The 19,997-nt window shown below is 41.7% G+C and overlaps 1 protein-coding gene across 1 annotated transcript; it reads right to left on the reverse strand.

The window, feature by feature from the left end:
* Positions 1-4,557: 4,557 nt before the first annotated feature.
* On the reverse strand, positions 4,558-15,049 carry LOC117461203 (uncharacterized). Its single transcript, XM_034102982.2, has 4 exons — positions 14,761-15,049; positions 10,485-12,278; positions 5,499-5,564; positions 4,558-5,199 (listed from the first exon to the last, which is right to left on the reverse strand). The coding sequence occupies exons 1-3, from the start codon at positions 14,846-14,848 to the stop codon at positions 5,503-5,505; spliced, it is 1,944 nt and encodes a 647-aa protein (XP_033958873.1). The 5' UTR covers positions 14,849-15,049; the 3' UTR covers positions 4,558-5,199; positions 5,499-5,502.
* Between the last annotated feature and the right edge of the window lie 4,948 nt (positions 15,050-19,997).

Here is a 19,997-nt window from a genome sequence, read left to right on the forward strand (position 1 = left end):
TTTTCTTCACTCCGCTGGGAAACTGCTCTCATGTCAAGAAGCATCAGATCAGTGCATGCGCTGCATCGTCCAATCAGTGAGCGACACACAGTAAGGGGGCGGAGCGAGTATCTGAGAATTTCATCGGAGGATGGTCTGGTGGTTCCTCGGTTATCGCTCCTCCATTATCGCTCCTCGGTCCTCCGGCAGAAATAAGAGCCATGGGACGATACTCAAACGCGCAGACAAATCAACTTCCGGTGATACCGAGGACCGACGACCGAGGAAAGCCTTCACTAACGTGGCCGAGTGGACTCCGGAGTTTGCTGCATGAGTTGCACTGTATGATCTGTGGTGTAGTGGGCTGTAACTTAAAAACTGAGTAGCCAATGGGGACACACCCCTGAAAGTCCCGCCCACCTGAGATGTTTGTGCAAAATCGAAAACAAAAAATGAGGGAGCACAAACGAGAAAAGCTGCAGCGAGAGCAAAAGTCTGATCATTGAGAAAGAAGAAACAAGAACTGCAAACAAAAACCTATGTTAAAATAAAGAAAAAAGACTTATAGTTTACATGATTACACAAATGATTTCTTTGCAATTTATAGTTTTATTTTTGAAATGTATTTTCTTTTGCTTGACTCAGTTTTTTTTTCTTTTAAACTCATAGTTTTGCTTTATTCTAAGAATGTGTTGCTTTGACTTTATGATACAAAACTAATCCCATACTCATTGAAGATGTTGCAACATGGTGGTTGCTATACACAAAAATAGTCCCATTTCATTGCACATGTTTTAGTGAGTAAAACTTTATTCTGTACAATAGGTTAGCAGAATCATAGACAAAGCTCAGAAAAAAGTTATATATTACAGAGGAAAAAAACTGATTCATCAGACACTGAAACACATTTTGTTCCCAATACACCCATCACATCTTTCACAACTGAAATAATTTTCTTGAAACTTTACACTTTTGTATAAAACAGCATGTATAACTAATGATATAAAAATCCTATCCACTAGTCGATATCTACGGAAGCCAAAAACTGCTAGTTTTTAATATTTGTTATTCTTAAGATCACAAGGTAATTATTTCATATCGTCCAGAAAACAGGCTTTGGGATGTTAAGGGGTGTTAAGGGGTGTTTTTCAATAATATCCACCTCGCTGGACATATCCCGCTTTTTACATGGCCACATACTCAATAAACTAACACCTTGACATGAATTGAAATTATGTTATTGATTTATAATACGAAAAATAATCGTATTGCTGCCGCAAAGAGAACAAATCTCCGTTCCACAGCGAATGGCTGAACTGTGACAACAACAATGTGGCTTAAAATTAACAGCGGAACTGATCGAGGTTCACTGTAACTGTCAAAGTCTGTTCACAGTTTCTGATCCGATAATTAAATCCTTAAACATTGCAGACCCCATAGCGTGTCCCTGCTAGTATTGACTTCCTGTTTGTCTTCTTCTGTTGATTTATCTGACTTCCAACGCTGTCTTTTAACCTCTTTGCTTCTTTCCCTTGATCCTCCTTAACAACAGTTATGCTTAGCAACGGGTTAATGAGTATTAATAACCTCTGGAATTTCTTAACTGACCAATCATAATCGATTATTCAACTAAGCCGTGTAATAACTTGAGATAATCAAGATCAGGAGGGCCATAGATGGCGTCTTGACAACCATAGCAACTGATTTAACTGAACATGTTCAGTCAAGGAGAATAGTACATTCTTTTTACATCAAGGTCTAACATAGGCAGATCGTCTTTTGTTTTTAGGTGTTATATCAAGAAAACAGCTTTGTTTCAGTTTTATTTTGTTTGGTGTTTCTGTCACTTCAAACTCTTTGCATAATTTAATCTACAGTTGTGTTTGGCTTGTATTCCTCAGAAGCAGCTATTTTAAATACTCAAGGCTTTACATAGAAAGATTCCTTCCCAAATTCATCACACAACAACACAATCTCACTCCATAATCGTCCAGGAGCGACGTTTGGTCAGGGTCCTGTGGCGTGCCGTTGTGACGCTCCTAGACTCCTTCAGCTTCATAAAGGGACGCAAATAGCTTTCAACTGATTGCAATGTATTCCCATCTGCAGCGGGATTTGACGCTCATAGAAGCACTGCATTCGTTTTTGTCGGCTGCCCTTAAAAGGCAATGTGAGCGTCCATTCCCATTGGATAACGGAGAATTGTACACCCGGAAGTAAGTATTCCCCTTACTGTCGATTGATTTTACAGTGATATCTGTATCTCATTGACTAAAAATCACCAGATTATCCTTGTTAATTACACAACATTGATTGGATTCAATTGTGGGTAATGCTTTTGTATTTTCCCCCTTCGATTCGGAGAAACAAATATTTTTCGGAGTAAAGGATGGCAGATGACACTACACTACCCAGAATCCCCAGCTATCGTTTAGGACTACACCATGTGCTCTGTTTGACAAACCCCGTTTTTTTTCACCATTCATTCCAATGGCTGGGCGTCTATGTCACATGATCTTCAAATTTCTCCCTGCAGAAAAAAAAAACATGGCCGAACTTCGTTTTATTCTCGGTGGAAAATGCCTATTTTAAAGTTAGTTTGGCCATTAAAATGCGTTTTGATGTCATTTGATGCGAGAAATATGAGTTGTTATTTCAGATTATGTGTGCAGTGGATGTACATGATCTTTAGTTTGCTAGTTATTACGAAGATTACTTCAGGAAATTGCGTCCATAGAACGTTTTCATTGTTACCAAGGTGGTTGCTAGGGACGCTGCTATTATTTCTGTTATGTTGTGTAACTGTTTAATGGTGTTATCTTTATTTCTACCCCCTTCCCCGTCAATGTATAGTGTTGGTCCACAGCGCAAACGTATTAGGTGAACAAAATCCACATCTAAAGATACGTTATTTCCCCCTGTGCAATTCCAGTCTCACATCTCACAGCACATCGTCATTAACAAATACCGGAAACAGACCGAAAACATTTAAAAAAAAAAAAAAAACTTTATTCCGAGTGTGCTTGCTTTTCTCTTTGAAAGTCATCACATAACGGCATTGTAATACACGGTTCGGCTGCATTAAATATTACATATCTGCCGTAGTTCTCTATTTATAGCCCTGATGAGAAGACTTCTAGACAAACATGAGGAACTGAAAACGTGACGTGGATCATAAATATATCAGCAATTCAACAACATCTTACATTGATTTTCACACAATACGTCTCCTTGCAGTATCAACACTAATTCGGCTGACTTTTATATTTGATCCAATTGGTAGATAGGCTGTATTTACACCATAAAGGTGCACAGCTGATATAAAGGGACACCTAGTGGTTAAAGCATGTTATTGAATTTCATTATTTTTATTATTAGATATTAATAGGATCCCTATAAAGTATATTCATTACTCGTTATTCTCTACTAATAGTTAATTAAGGACTGTATATAATGACTATTTTGCACATCCCTTTCAAGATTTCAAGATTTTCTAAGGTTTATTGACATATCATTTACACAACTACGGTGTAGTTATGCATTGAATGAAGAACTTGGGTCGCGGGTTCCTCAATAGTGCATTACAAGACATCTATCAATATTTGTGCATACCTCCAGCAATGTTAACTATGTTGAAGCACTTATTTTAACTGATATTATACATATGTTAATACATATGAAATATCTACATACATCTTATAAGAGTATAATTACTCTATGTAGATATTTCATCTCCGGCCTTGTCAGGTATTGAACAATCCGGCCTTGTCAGGTATTGAACAATCAATAAATAAAGAACACAGAATTGTTAAATATAAAACACAGAATTTGTGTGATTATACTAAATGATTTACAAATAAACACCACTGCATATTTATTATGCATTACTCTAAACGTGTAATAGCGTGCGTGGTTTGGGTTAAAAAGCTGTCAAGTTTACAGTGTTAACAAAATAAAATATCCCGCTGTTTCTGGTTTAGTTTACGACGGATATATTTAGTTATTGTTTTGATATTTGTAACACAAAAGCGATGGAAAAAAACCACAGCAACACAGAAAAGATGGTCTTAACATGACCCAGTGGTTTAAATAAAAAAACAATAATATCAAAACAAAATATTACTACTAACTCTATTGTGAAATTCAAACTGAACGGTAAAATAATAGTTTCCGGTCTATTCTGAGCCCGATCTCTGTAGATAAATAAAAATAAAGAACTACGACAGATGTGTAATATATTTAATGCAGCCGAACCATTTATTACAATGCATTCATGTGATGACTTTCAAAGAGTAAAGCAAGCACTGCTGAATAAAGTATGATTTTATCTTTTACGAAACCTTTTTTTTTCATATGGAATGCAGTTGGAGGTCAACCAATCACAGAGCTTGAGAACTAATCAAGGGGTTTGTCAAACAGAGCACATGGTGTAGTCCTAAACGATAGCTGGGGATTCTGGGTAGTGTAGTGTTTTAAAAAAATATTTGTTTCTCCGAATCGAAGGGGAAAAATACAAAAGCATTGCACGCAATTTAAACCAATCAATGTTGTGTAATTAACAAGGATAATCTGGTGTTTTTTAGTCGATGAGTAGTGCAGATATCACTGTAAAATCAATCGACAGTAAGGGGAATACTTACTTCCGGGTGTACAATTCTCCGTTATCCAATGGGAATGGATGCTGACATTGCCTTTAAGGGCAGCCGACACAAACGAATGCCGTGCTTCCATGAGCGTCAAATCCTGCCGCAGATGGGAATACATTGGAATCAGTTGAAAGCTATTTGCGACCCTTTATGAAGCTGAAGGAGCCTCGGAGCGTCACAACTGCACGCCACGGGACCCTGACCAAACGTCGCTCCTGGACGATTATGGAGTGAGAGTGTGTTGCACACAGGAGTTCACAGATTTCACAGAATATTGCACCCTCTAGTCTCACCTCGCCTGTCCTGTAATGGCTTGTTTGACCTGCATATCAAGTACGTAGCTTAAGGGCACATAAGGTGTCAGTATAATACCTTTAAAAAAGGTTATATATACACATTAAGGAAATATCCTGATATGTTATTAGGGCACCATACACCATAGCATCTGATGTACAGTTTGGCAAGCGCTGATGACAATACTGAAAATATAGCATTTACTGCTTTGTCTTGTTCTCCTTCCAGTTTTCTTCCAATGGTAGCTTTGGGTTTATGTTTTTTGGTGCATCTCTTATCTCTAAAAACAAAAGATGAAGAAAATAATGAGTCATTCCTTATACAAGTGATGTACACTTCCCCACTATTCAGTGTTTTAATTACATTACCTTTGTCAGATAAAGCAAACATCACATCACCAATATTTAACTATCAATATCAAAAACCCCTTCTCTACTGCATTTATCCCGTTTTCACCCGGTTTAAAGGTTGGTTATGTGCACCCTTCACTGAACATATATAAAATGATACTCAGTATAATGGATACAGAGTTGATCATACTGTGTTTGTATTGAGTTTGGTTTGTGGTTGTGCTCTTACCAACTCAATCCTCCTTTTTGGCTTTCACGCTCTCTATATCCTGAGAGGCTTCAGTTGCAGAAGTCACTGCGCACACATTGAGAGGAAATCAATACATGATACAATACAATCGACATTGCAGACTTCATACAGAGGAAACTTTCACTCGTTTAACATATGGCTTCACCTTCACCAAAACTAAAGAGACAACTGTAACAATGCACCACAGGAGAGCATCCCTTCTTTGTCACATCCAGGTCTGCTGAACTGGTTACTAGTTATTCACCTGGTTTCTAAACTTACACTCACAATACTGTATGGCGAATGGTCTGGTATGCATACTGCATAGATTCCAGAGAAAAGGTTTTGTAGATGTTATGCAATTTGTCTTCACCAGACCAGTTTTATACACATTCTGCCTGTAGAGGCATCTCTGCCCTAAAAGTACAGCATGTTCTCTGACAGTCAAGGGTGGAGTGCAGGAGGAAATGAAACCACTAGCTCTGCTTCTTAAAGGAAAACTTCACCACCATATCACCATAGCATCTGATGTACAGTTTGGCAAGCGCCAAAAACAAAGTTTATCGTCTGTAAACTTTATTTATATTGCTTTCAGACTGCACAAAACAACAGAATAAAAAAACAGAATTGTTTTTGATTCATTTGACTGGGGGAGGGGCCCCTTTTGACCCTATTAGGTTTTTGTGCATGTCAATAGGCGCTTTCACACCTAGTACTTTTCCCAGGAATAGTTCCCAGAACTTAGTTCCTCGGAAATCTTTAGTTCCGGAACAATCTAGTAGATCGCGTTCACACCAGAATAAGTCCCTGAGGGAGCCGCTGACGTCACTTCTTCTTCTTCTTCTGCTTTGGGTTTACTGGCAGGCCGCAAACAACTTCACGGTGTATACTACCAACTGAAGTCCCGATGTCACAACTGGTTTTTTTGGTTGGGCAACGATTAGCCACAAACCAACCAAGGTAACCCACCTTATCACCTGAATCTCCTCCTAGAGCACCATTATGTTTTTTTAAACCAAGCATCTTGCAGGGGGGCGTGGCCAGCAGCAGCTCATTTGCATTTAAAGCTACAGACACAGAATCAGCACTTTTGAAACTGCCTGAAACAGAGGGGTTTATGGGATGCTACAATTATCTGTTTGGTATTAGGAGACAAACTCTTCAGAGACGTTTTGTGTATATATATATATCTGATAACTATAATATATTGTTAAAATAAATCCCTGTGTTCCCTCCAGAGGGAGTTTCTCTCCCATACAACACCCAATTCTTTCAGCCTGGAGGCTTTTGAGAACACATAAGAGAAAAGTTGTATTCAATAATTCAAGGTTACATGGGGAGTGAGACATTTATAAATAAATTGTCATTTTGTGGGTAAAGTATTCCTTTATAAATTACCACCAGATGTCCTGTGCATTTACTTAGTGCTAAATTACTTTGGGTTTAAGTCAAATTAAGTCAAATATTGTTTAATTTGAAGCAACACGGTATGATAGAAGACAGTTCACAATAGAGTACATTGAGTGAGAGTTGAATCTATTGTACTGTTAGCATGCTCTTGGTAAAATGGACACACTCAAGAAAAGCGTTAATTTCTCACTCCCAGAGTGTGTTTATTTGTTCACACTGTGTTATCTGTTCATCACCACGGCCCAAAAATATCCTGTTCATCCTGTCAGCTCAGACCGATCACAGGACAGGCAGGGACTAAGAATAAGTATTGTTTATTCCAATGACAATTATGGTAAACTGAGTTTGTTGTTGCCATGTGTGTTTTTGATACCCGCTTAGTTATAATGGCAGCCCCTTCAAGGGGGTGAATTTGTTAAACGTTGTCTTTATGTGTAACAAGAAGATAGATTGGCTTGCATGGCTGGTGAAGGGTCATTGATCGTTTACCTGGATGTAAAAAATAATAGTTAAAACACTGAAATATTTCTTAATGTTCTATCCCCTTACTGCTTGTTTACACATCTAATTGGCAAGCATGTTTGCATAGATTTACCAGCTATTTTAGCTAGTAGCAATGTTTGACCTCCACCCAAAAACGCAGCCATCCGACCAGTAAGTGGACGGTGACTATCATGTAGTTTAAAACATGGTTTTACGCTAATGTCACATATAGAAAACTGAATTGGAATATGCTTTGAACAGTGGCGAGCCGTCAGGGCCCTCTAGGCCCTCTGTGAGGGCCTAAGATATTCAAAAAAATTATATTTGAAAACATAAAAAAAAAACGTTTTTTTAAAAATATCTTTTAAAATAGGTTTTTGTTGTTACATTTTTCATTAGTTTTACCAAAATAACTTGATTTAATTGTATTTAAAATAATATTTCCAAAGAAATAAATCCTTCGAATCTGCCTATTCAGTTTCTGTTGGAATGTGAAGGGTTAAATGTCGTCTCTGCAACTGTGAAGCAGTGATAAAACCGCTTCTTAAAAAGCACAACCTCGATCCAGAGGTTTTAGCCAACTATAGACCTATTTCTAATCTTCCGTTCCTCTCAACAATTCTTGAGAAAGCGGTCGCAAAACAGTTGTGTGATTACTTAAAAAACAATGATTTATTTGAAGATTTTCAGTCTGGCTTTAGAACACATCATAGCACAGAGACAGCTCTGGTTAAAGTCACAAATGACATTCTAATAGCCTCAGACAAGGGACTTGTCTCTATTCTTGTTTTGCTCGATCTCAGTGCTGCATTTGATACTATCGACCATGATATCCTATTGCAAAGACTAGAGCACTTAGTTGGCATACAGGGAACTGCTTTAGGCTGGTTTAGGTCCTATCTATCTGAACACTCTCAGTTTGTATGTGTTAACGATGAATCTTCCACGCAAACCAAAGTTAGCCATGGAGTGCCACAGGGCTCAGTGCTTGGACCTATTTTGTTCACATTATATATGCTTCCGTTAGGCAATATTATAACCAGAGTTAGGAAAAGGGACCACATTACTCCTGTTCTGGCTGCCTTACACTGGCTCCCTATAGAACACAGGATAGAATTTAAAATTCTTCTTCTCGCCTACAAAGCCCTTAATGGGCAGGCGCCATCTTACCTTAAAGAACTCATTATACCCTACTGTCCTACTAGGGCATTGCGTTCCAAGAATGCAGGGTTGTTAGTTGTTCCTAGAATCTCTAAAAGTACAATGGGAGCCAGAGCCTTTTCTTATCAAGCTCCACATTTGTGGAATCAGCTTCCAGTTTGTGTTCGGGCGGCAGACACCCTATCCGTTTTTAAGAGTGCGCTTAAGACCTTCCTTTTTGATAAAGCTTATAGTTAGGGATGATTAGATTCAGCCGCTAGTTTTGCTGATATAGGCTTAGTTTTTCGGGGGACATCTTACTTCTTCCTTCTCTCTGTCTATACCTGAGTACTCTCATGTTCCGATTAACCCAGCTTCCCCAAATGTCTTTCTTTTTGGTGTCTATATACACTGGGATCCGGAGTCATGGATGATCCTGCGGTCCTGTGTCCTGGATCGCGAGCGCTGGATCTTGAGTCGTGGCTGTGGTCCTGGATCATCGGTCCTGGATGGATATCCTCGTGGATTCATCTTCCTATTATACACACATGCATTTCCAAACATTTGGACTACCTATGTTGCAAATGTATTATCTTTTCAATTTACACACGGCATCTATTGCACGTCTGTCCGTCCTGGGAGAGGGATCCCTCCTCTGTTGCTCTCCCTGAGGTTTCTCCCATTTTTCCCTTTAAACTGGGTTTTCTTCGGAAGTTTTTCCTTGTATGATGTGAGGGTCTAAGGACAGAGGGTGTCGTATTGTCATACTGATATTCTGTACACACTGTGAAGACCACTGAGACAAATGTAACATTTGTGATATTGGGCTATATAAATAAACATTGATTGATTGATTGAAGACGGGAGAGCTTGTTGGTCCCTCTCTACATTCACAGAGGGCCCGTAACTCAATGAGAGAGTAATGTCAAATGACAGTATAATTGACCAATCATATCTTCCCTCTAAATGGGCGGGCTTTATTTTTGCGGAATTTATGACAAGTTCCGCCTGCTGTGAGGACTATGCAAGTGGTGCAGTGACGCGTCCTAAAACCCGGAAGTAAGCTGCGCTCGGATTCCCTCGACAGAAAGCAATGGAATTTCTCCATAGGATTTTGGAAAATAGCTCGAAATAAGATCTGTGGAAAACGAACCTGTTAGATAAATGCTACGTTTTGTTCAGCCGGATAATATCCACATGTCTACCCTACTTTTATTATTTTCGAATCATAAATCTAATCGATAGATTTATAATTAGCATAAGTTCGTTCATGATGGCTCACTTCAGTGATAGTGATGACATCGTTGCGAAAGTATTAACCGAGTCATTTTCAAGATTGAGTTACAATGATAAACTTGAGTGGCAAAGGATCAGCTGCATGACCCCGCCATCAAGTGCTTCATCCAAAAGGACAGGAGGATGGACTTTGTGTTTAAGTGATTTGATCATCAAAGGTAGGCCTAAGTCATTTTCAATGTGGGCCGCCGTGCCGACTTAATTCATTTGTAATTGTTACTTGGCTGTGGGTGCCGCTGTCATTGATGGGTTTTGCACCCCGGGCCGCTGTTTTGATATTCCGCTGAAGTATACGCTGTGACGTAATAACTCTTCTTTTCTTCTCGAGGGAAGGGGGGTCAGAGGGCCTAGGTATACAAGTCACGGCTCGCCACTGCCTTTGAATAGTTTATTTTGTTTCTGAATTACAGGTTTGTCAGGATTTTTAATCATGTAAAATCACTGAGCAGTAAACTGCCTCAAGAAATACAGAACGGTGTTAAAAAAACATATATCTCCCACTATTGTCACATATAGAAAACTGAATCTGCTTTGTTAAGTCTCTGTTGTTGGAACAGATTACTAAAAAGAATGATGATGGATTTTAGATTTTTATGATAGACTATTAAAGAAAACAGGGTAAACTTACTTACAATGATCGGTGTTAGAGTTTCATACCTTTAGGTGAGGGATCTGCCTTTGTTTGAGCAGCTGCAGTGACTGGTGATAATGGAGGCAACAGTGGAATAGTTGCTGCAGCAATCTTTATATCTATAAGAGTGTGTACTGCCTCGTCCGATGCTGATACTTCACTTGGTTCTGAAGCCTTGTCTGTTACTACTGCTGGTGATGGGGCTTTAGCTTCAGTTGGTGCTGTGGCTTCAGTTGGTGCTGCGACTTCAGTTGGTGCTGCGACTTCAGTTGGTACTGCGACTTCAGTTGATGCTGTGGCTGTTGCTTCGATTGGTGTTGCGGCTTCAGTTGGTGCTGCGGCTGTTGCTTCAGGTGCTCCAGCTTCAGTATATGCTGGGGCTGGTGCTGGGATTGCAGCTACAGCTGGAGCTGGGGCTTCAGATGGTGCTGCAGCTGGTGCTGGGGCTTCATGTGTTGGTGCAGCCGGTTCTGGGGCTTCAGTTGGTGCTGGGGCTGGTGCTGGGACTGCAGCTACAGCTGGTGCTGGGGCTTCAGATGGTGCTGCAGCTGGTGCTGGGGTTTCAGTTGGTGCTAGGGCTGGTGCTGGGACTGCAGCTACAGCTGGTTCTGGGGCTTCAGTTGGTGCTGGGGCTGGTGCTGGGACTGCAGCTACAGCTGGTTCTGGGGCTTCAGTTGGTGCTGGGGCTGGGACTGCAGCTACAGCTGGTTCTGGGGCTTCAGTTGGTGCTGGGGCTGGTGCTGGGACTGCAGCTACAGCTGGTTCTGGGGCTTCAGTTGGTGCTGGGGCTGGTTCTGGGACTGCAGCTACAGCTGGTTCTGGGGCTTCAGTTGGTGCTGGGGCTGGTGCTGGGACTGCAGCTACAGCTGGTTCTGGGGCTTCAGTTGTTGGTGCAGCTGGTTCTGGGGATTCAGTTGTTGGTGCAGCTGGTTCTGGGGCTTCAGTTGGTGCTGGTGCTGGGACTGCACCTACAGCTGGTGCTGGGGCTTCAGTTGTTGGTGCAGCTGGTTCTGGGGCTTCAGTTGGTGCTGGTGCTGGGACTGCAGCTACAGCTGGTGCTGGGGCTTCAGATGGTCCTGCAGCTGGTTCTGGGGCTTCAGTTGTTGGTGCAGCTGGTTCTGGGGCTTCATTTGGTACTGGGACTGGTGCTGGGACTGCAGATGCAGCTACAGCTGGTGCTGGGGCTTCAGTTGGTGCTGGGGCAGCAGATTCAAATGGTTCTGGGTATACACATTTTTCTGTTGAGGTAGCAGCGGAATTGTCAGTTGGAGCCTCTCCCTCCACTTGAGCAGCCACTACAGCAGGGGCCTCAACAGCTAGAGCTGCTGCCTCTTCTACAACAACAGGGGCCTCTGTCTGCACAGCTACAACAGCAGGGTCCTCTGCCTGCACAGCTACATCAGCAGCGTCCTCTGCCTGCACAGCTACATCAGCAGGGGCCTCTGCCTGCACAGCTAGATCAGCAGTGGCCTCCTCAACCAGGGCTTCGACCACAGGAGTGGCCTCAGACAGTAAAGTTTCTACAGGGACGGATTTCTCTAAATGGGGTAGTGCAGCCTCAGGTTCAGTGTAGGCTTCAGTTGGAGCAGCAGTTTCTGGAACTGGCTCTGAATGGCTGACAGGTTCTAGCTGTGGCTCAGGAGCAGACAGGAGGTCCTCCCCAGACCCAAGATCCTCCTGGGCCTCCAGGGCTACCAACACAACATCAGCTTCATCATCGGCTCCTGGTTGGAAATTGTCCGGTAAGGCAGTCTGCACAGGCAACTGTATCTGGTCCTCGATGGTTTGTGCATCTTCTGCAATGAAGCCATTTCTGACTGCTGTAAAAACAGGGTGGACAACACAACATTTTTTATAGTTAGATGTACGACTTGCAAGCATATTATCAATCTACATCTCCCCTATGTGATGCCCTGTTAATCTGTAACAGTAACTACCTGACAACAAAAATAATGAAGAAAACATTCCTAATTTAATTAAATTGAACATTATTTGGGGGTTGGCGAGCTAATCTACAGTAGGCTTCAATAACAACATTTCTAATGGCCGAATTCAAATGCATCCTAAGGTGACATTTAACGAAGAATAGACTTCTATATTGCAGGGTGTTCAATTATTCCTGTATTTTATTGTCTTAATCTGCCTATCAGCATGTTTTTGCATATCATTTTGCTGTTCTTGTAAAAGGCCAAAGACAAATGTCTGAAGTCAATCTAATAAATAATATGAATAATACAAATCCAAACAACAGCTTAACTTATGGAATGCAGGAGATAGAAAATAAAGGCAACAAGGTAGAAAACATTCTTTAATTTCCCTGGTTAAAAATGTGATTTATTGAAGCCAGTCTTTGTCTAAAGCCCGGAGGACATGCATGTCACTCTCTGAGGAAATGAAATACACATGACAATGCATTTGCTGCATTTTGAGAGAGACCCTTCCTTCATTCTCCTTCTTAATGCTGCTGTTAGATATTTGAACAAGTAACAAGCCCTCAGGTGGAAAAACATGAATTTAGTATCAATGGCAGCCTAGGACATTTTAACTGACAGTTTCTCTCTAGATAAGTTTTGCAGCTAATTTATTTACAAAAACACCAGCTAAGACAGAGCAGAATGGGTGGATGGTTCAGAAGCCACAGCTTCCGGAATGTATTCGTCTGTCAGAAGTGCTGAGAGTAATGGGTGGAATAATGGGTGGAAAGGAATGTGACAGGCTGGCAACTCAAATGAAAATAAATCATTGGAAGAAACGCAACAGAGAAAAAAAGTGGGTAAGCCATGCAAGTGAAATATTTCTAATAATATCAAGTTTCAACTAAGAGTTCAGAACTGCAGACTTACATTCTTGACGAAAAGTGTTTTAAAAAATGTTTAATTGTTATTATGGTATGACTCCCCTTAATTGAATTTAAACATGTTTCCATTAGTGTCCAGTTTACGGCTCACATACGATCTAACAGAGTATTCCACACTGTTGTGCAGCTTGAACTGGTGTTAAAAACAGTTTTGGTGAAGACATAGACAGCCTCTCCAAGCATGGATGACCAGAATTTCAACATAATTTAGCAGCCAAAGATGATCCCAGTCAAAATAAGTGCCATGGATGGCTTATAACACAGAGTAGAGGGAGGGATGGGATGTAAAGTATAGGGGGCCCGGTCAGGGGATGCGACCAGTGGTGGATCATACAGTGACTGTAATGGGTGAAAACTCCACCCATTCATTTGTAGAAGCCTTCCTGAGAAATACAATAAGTGGTTTTCTTGTGGGAATTCTGTAAGAGTCTGGAAAGCTTTTCCAGGTTACTATAGCTGGCAGGCTGAAGAGACAATGGTACAACCATCATACACTGATGACACGCATGAATAAACAATCACGGTCAGTGTACACAGGGCTTGCACATAAGAATCCAAACGACAAACAAAACAAGAACTACAGAGCATGACTGCAAGTTCAGATGTAACATATATTCAGAAATTCCAGGATAGCCTAAAAAGCATTTGGGCTTTTTGGAAAAGCCATCAATCTCCTAGCCCCTCTCCTTTGATATCCAGCATCCATTGTTTTGTGCGAGCGCTAAATTCCTGTAGCAGTGTCAAACACTCCATATCATGCATAAACAGATGGCAATCTAAGCAACTCACTTTTGAGGAAAACTTTGTATTCAGACTTTGGAAGCACAAAAAGCATGCACACTATGTAGGGAAACATAATTTAATTCACAAATCAGACTACTGTAGATTGGCAGAAAAATGGTTTGGTCACAACTCTTTCCTCAGGCTGCAGATGCACTGCTGAACAAAGCAGCTGGCTTTCACACGGTGCTACTGTCAGAGTTGTATGAAGTCCTCACTACATTTGACAAAGCTAGCTTCATGTACATGTAAATACCCAATTGGCTTTGGTAAGGAGAGGAGCGGAGAATTAAACACAAACACACAATATAACTCTCATTTCACAAGCCAAAACACTCAGTTTCTGGCAGCATATTTTGAATGGATACCAAGCTTATTAAAAATAAATGCTGACCACTTCTGGGGAGCAATGAGAAAATGGGTAAACATGAATAATTCTCTACATGGGCTGCTGTAGAATGCTTCGAAGCAGAAGAGAGTGAGAAAGCACACAGTGTTCCAGAGCAGAGTCACACACCCCTCAGCAAGCCTTGACTGCATAAAAGTGACTTACTCTACATATGTACATGTAGAGTAAGTGTATAAATCATATGGTATGCTTATTCATTAAACATACACTAAGCTAGACACGTTTAGACATTTAAACATAGATTGTTCAAACTTACCCACTGTATCTCCATTGGCCTCCTCTGGCTTTGTACCTGGTCTTTTCTCCTGATCAACAGTCTGTGCACTGGATGAGGAGCACCCCATGTTTGTCAAAAATAGTTTAAATTGTTTAAAAATAATCTATGTTGTTAACAAACCCAAGTTCCACTGCTCTATATTAGCAAAGACAGAAACTGCACCATTTTCTCCACCAGTCTCTGATTCAATGCATGATCCGATGTCTTCTTGCCCCAGATCTGTTGTAAGAATGCAGCCAGGCAGGGAAGGCACTACTACTGCTGAATGTTCCCGACTGCCTCATGCACAGGCACACTTTTCATGCAAGAGGGGGAGGCAACCATGTGTGAATGGAGTGTGTGTCCTCCCTTCTATAGGAGTGTCCCCTATGGAAGAGATCCACCTCCTGGTGGTTATGGGTAATACATTTTCAAAGAATGCATTTCTTTAAAAGGGTTTAGTCGATGAAGTTATGCATTTACTGTCTTTGACTTGCATAATAGCTTTTATTATTATTGTGAAAAAAATTAAGTGCTATAGATAACTTATCTTCTGAATTGATCATAAACCTGATAAAAAAACATACAATAAAATGTGAAGTCTAAAATGTGTATTTATCTGTATAAGAGTATTTGGCATACAATTATAAAGATGTAAAGAGAAAAATACATTGTGTTAGTAGAAAGCATTGCATTTTCAGTGTAACTTGTAGCAGGGCTCTCAAGTTTTGAACAGAGTTCAGAGTGAGATTTTGGCAGCGGCGGGGCTTTGGGTGGGGACGGTGGTCTTATCTGATAAATGACACATAAATTCATGTGTGTGTGTGTGTGTGTGTGTGTGTGTGTGTGTGTGTGTGTGTGTGTGTGTGTGTGTGTGTGTGTGTGTGTGTGTGTGTGTGTGTGTGTGTGTGTGTGTGTGTGTGTGTTTTTTGTTGTAGGTGTTGGTGGCAACCCTCTCCGCGTCGGCATTAGAGTGAGGGAGCACTAGAACAAGTTGAGCTATTTTAGTGAGCCTCAAACTGGCTCAAACCGGTCACCTTTAAAAAAAGGAACCATGGGGATATCCATCAGCTGATATTCCAGGAACTCCTCACACACCTAAGGTGTGAGAAAAAGTTTTTAGAGAGTACTTGTCCATGGACAAGTGAGTTTGGAAATTTACTTGTCCGAATACATTTTTCACTTGTCCAGAATGGACAAAAATTGGGGCCACTGGAATCTTCTTCTTCGTCATCGTATTTTACATTTTCCCACGGTTTTTATGACACCGCTAACGTAAGTGAGAAGTGAGATTTTACTGCATCACACATAGGGTTGGGTATCGTTTGGATTTTAACGATTCCGGTTCTGCTTTTCGATTCCGGTTATTTTCGGTTCCGGTTCTTTGAGAGAGTAAAAATAAGTCCCATGACAAACTGGGAGAAAAATATATTTATGAAAACATTAAGTCAAATCTGTATTCCTATTTACAAATCACATACTGTTTAATTTCTTACGGTTATTGAATACAATTATATAAAAATAATCTCTGCATTGTTTATTTAGTTCTAAGTGGTGCAGTTTGAGAATGTACAATTGGCCCAGTCTCCTCTGATGTTACACTGCCTGTGAGACAGAGTCCAACCACACATGTCCAACACATAGGACATAACCTAATAATAATAATACATTATATTTATAGCCTATAGGCCTAGCGTTTTTCTACAACGCAAAGACGCTTGCACGCTTACACACGTCCTGCAATACACATGCTGCAGCTGCTCACTGTTTGTAAAAGTAAAGAAATAGTATTTTCATTTCCATAATGTACTTTCTATACCCTGCTTCATAAACAATACTGACATCCTGCTCCTCCGAGTCTGGGGGTCCGGGGATGTGAGGACAGCGCGAGGACAGACAGGGAGGCTGCTTCACTTCATAAAGGAAATGGTGGTTAATATTAACAACACAGGAGTTAAAACGCTTAATAACCTTCATTACGTGTTAGAGAAAGAACATAAGAAAGTTTGACAAAGATGAGGCTGTTAAACGGGCAGCGGATCCGCTGTGTGTAGAAAGAGAGAGAGATGCCCCTTTCACACCAGCGCCTTTTCAGCTCCGGCTCGGAGCTAGAGCCTGAAAAGCGCCGGGTTTTCCAGTTCACACCGGAGCTGCGCCGGCTCTTAGCTCCGGAATCCGCTTCATTTCCAGCTCCAAAAAATTGTCGGTCCAGAGGCAAGAGCTTTGGAGCTAAGAGGTGACGTCGCTTACGTCGAGGCGTGCAGGAAACTAAACCCACCTCCCATTAGAGATGGCAAATCCGGATCATTTTATGGACTCGGAGTCTTCTGAGTCAATCATTGAAGAGATCCGGATCATACGAGTCATTTGAGTCATTTGAGTCATATGAGTCAGCATGACCAAGATCGTAGAAATCCTACCAGTGAAACCGAAAAGTTGTTGCATTTAACCAGCATATTAAACTAACGTTACATTAACCTCCGCTACACAGTGTCTTTTGCTTTAATAAAACATGTGTGTGTGTGTGTGTGTGTGTGTGTGCATTTTAAAAAATAAGTGTTTTGCATTATATGTATATAGTTATTTTAATATGTTCCTGTACTTAAGCTAATTTTGCACAATTGTGTTTTCATTTAATAATAATAATAATAATAATAATAATAATAATAATTGTATAATTACATTTTATATATTCTAACTGTTTTGCAATTTTCTATCATTTGTTTCTTTTTGTGTGCCATGTTCAAAATAAACGAGTTTCCAAGTAAGATCCTTATTGGAAATGCAGATATTATTACAGGAGACTGTTGCACAACATGACCATTTTGTTAGAAGTCTACACTGAAACTTAATTTAGAGCCGGAAAAATCGCGGGATCCGTGAATCCAGGTCAATGATCGAGAGAGACCAGTAGCCTACGAGGACTCAGAGCCGTAACATATAGCAGGCAGCAGATCCAGAGATCCAGCAGACTCGTCCCCATGCACGAATCTACAGCGACTCAGCCCCTCCTCCGGCTCGCACGGCTCCCGCGAGTCCCATGTATGGGCATACCACGGCTCCCGCGAGTCCCACGGCTCCCTCGACGAGTCGCAGCAGACTCAGAGATTTGCGGACTCACGGCTCACGGCTCACTCACGGCTCCCGCGAGTCCAACGACTCACGGGACTCTCGCGGGAGCCGGAGGAGGGGCTGCATTTGCTGTTGATTCGTGCATGGCGACGAGTCTGCTGGATCTCTGGATACAACAACGTTGTAATGTGATTGTACACGTTATAAAGAGAGTAAAGAGTGACGCAATTTATAGTTTTAATTGTTACGTCACATCAGGTGTAGGACTCAAAGGACTCGGGTTAATCGAGAGGGAGACTCGTCACGACCGGCTCATTACTAGGATCCGGGTTATGATCCGGATGAATCATGACTCGCCCATCTCTACCTCCCATGGGTCGACTGTTATGCCTGCCTACAAGCAGTAGTGCTTATAAACACACTTTATAAAGTCAGGCAACACTAACCAGGCTTCGTGTGATTCTGTTTATTTGTGCCTTACTTTGACCATCCGTTCACTGTTATCGATCATTGTGGAGAGAGGCAGACGTGTTGTTTTGTATTATTGCAGCTATCGGATTAGAGTAGTCAGTTTAGCTTCGGTTGCTATGCTAACATCACCCGTTTTATACCAGAGACACTTTCATAACAGCGTTGTGATACCAAACAGTGTCAATTCAGACTGACACACATTCACTTAGGCTAAGGGGAACTGGGGATATGCATCAGCTGCTTGTGTGAGTCGGACAGTGAATACTTTAGAGCGGCCGCTACAGTGTGAGCTAACCGGGAGCTAACGGGAGAATAAACTCCCGTGGAAGAGCAGCACTGCAGCGGTCGGTAAATGCTGCAGAAACACATTAATAAACAATGAACCACGGCACTCTGGAGCAAAGTATAAGGTTGGAGAAGTCGTTATTCAATTTATTCTGGCTTCGTGTGATTAAAAGCAACACGATCATCGACCCGACGCTGTTGTTGTTGTTGTGAGCTTCCGTTGGGGAGAAATCAGCGATGTAAACGGTCACGTCATGACGCAGCAAGGGCAGCTCTGGGGCGCCAGTGGGCGGTGTGCACAGAGCGGGAGCTGAAAAGGGAAACCGGAGCTGAATCAGAAAAGCTCCCGCTCGGAGCTAGAAACTGAAAAGCGCTGGTGTGAAAGCCGCAAGAGAGAGACGCTGAGCCGCAGCGATCAGCTGATACGGAGCATAGAGAGAGCTGCAGTCCGCGGGGCTCGGCCTCGCCTCCTGTCCTCACAACTCTTATTAATCCCGGTACCGGACATTGTTATTTGTTCCTACTCGGAACCGAGTGTTGCTTCCCAAGCCTGCCACTGTGCTACACTTCCCGCCCCGCCCCCGTCTAACTGTACAGAAAGCAGCGATGCATTTCCTTAGGAATCGACAAGCAGAACCGAAACTAACACTTCTAAACGAACAATGTCGGACACGTACAATTTGCGAATGAGTTCTGCCTTTTGTAAACTGAATGTATCAATAATTTGTCAATAAATCAGGTCGAAAAACGTCACTTGTCCGCCGGACAAGTCAATTGAAAGATCTACTTGTCCGATATTGTAAATAACACGCCCCGGACACACTTGTCCTGTTCCTCCGGCCCATGGAAAGGTAGTAGTTCCTGAAATCTAAAAAGAGCACCATGTGTAAAGAACTGATTAATGTATTCAATCAAAGTATTGAAATCCTGGAAAATGTTGAAACCCTTACCTGTCTATAAAGTATAGGGCAGAATGTCTAAATCCTACCCGGATACAGCCATGTTATTTTCTAATTGGCTGTTCGACAGTTTACATTCTTTTGATTGGTTGATGCGTGGCTACAGTGATTCTGTACTAGTCGGCTTGTTTGAGACAAGCAAGACCTGGGCAGACCTGCGCAGTTGCGATCAACGTCTTGCTAGTGCGTTGCATGATGGTTAGTCATTTTGTCCGACTTGCTCTGGAGGCTCGCCCACATGAGACTTTGAAATCTCGCGGGACAAAGACGCCCGCAGCCTTGAGAGCAAGGCGAGGCGAGTTGGCGCAGTTGCTCTCCACGAGCTGCGGAAGCGAAATGCTTGATGGGAAACGGCTCGCTGGTATCTGGAGCTGAGCGCTCATTGGTGGTTTTTACCACGTGCTGCTGATGAAACTCTCCAATTGGCTGGCAAAAGTTTGTTGTTGTTTT

The sequence above is a fragment of the Pseudochaenichthys georgianus genome, chromosome 16, assembly GCF_902827115.2.
Source record: "Pseudochaenichthys georgianus chromosome 16, fPseGeo1.2, whole genome shotgun sequence".
Classification (NCBI taxonomy): domain Eukaryota; kingdom Metazoa; phylum Chordata; class Actinopteri; order Perciformes; family Channichthyidae; genus Pseudochaenichthys; species Pseudochaenichthys georgianus.

What these genes read in the sequence shown, in the direction of transcription:
- LOC117461203 (XM_034102982.2), bottom strand. Translation starts at nt 14,848, where the DNA reads ATGGGGTGCTCCTCATCCAGTGCACAGACTGTTGATCAGGAGAAAAGA. An exon ending in GGCCAATGGAGATACAGTGG is followed by an intron (nt 12,279 to 14,760) that starts GTAAGTTTGAAC and finishes CTGTTTTTACAG; the next exon opens with CAGTCAGAAATGGCTTCATT. An exon ending in GGCAGATCCCTCACCTAAAG is followed by an intron (nt 5,565 to 10,484) that starts GTATGAAACTCT and finishes ATGTGTGCGCAG; the next exon opens with TGACTTCTGCAACTGAAGCC.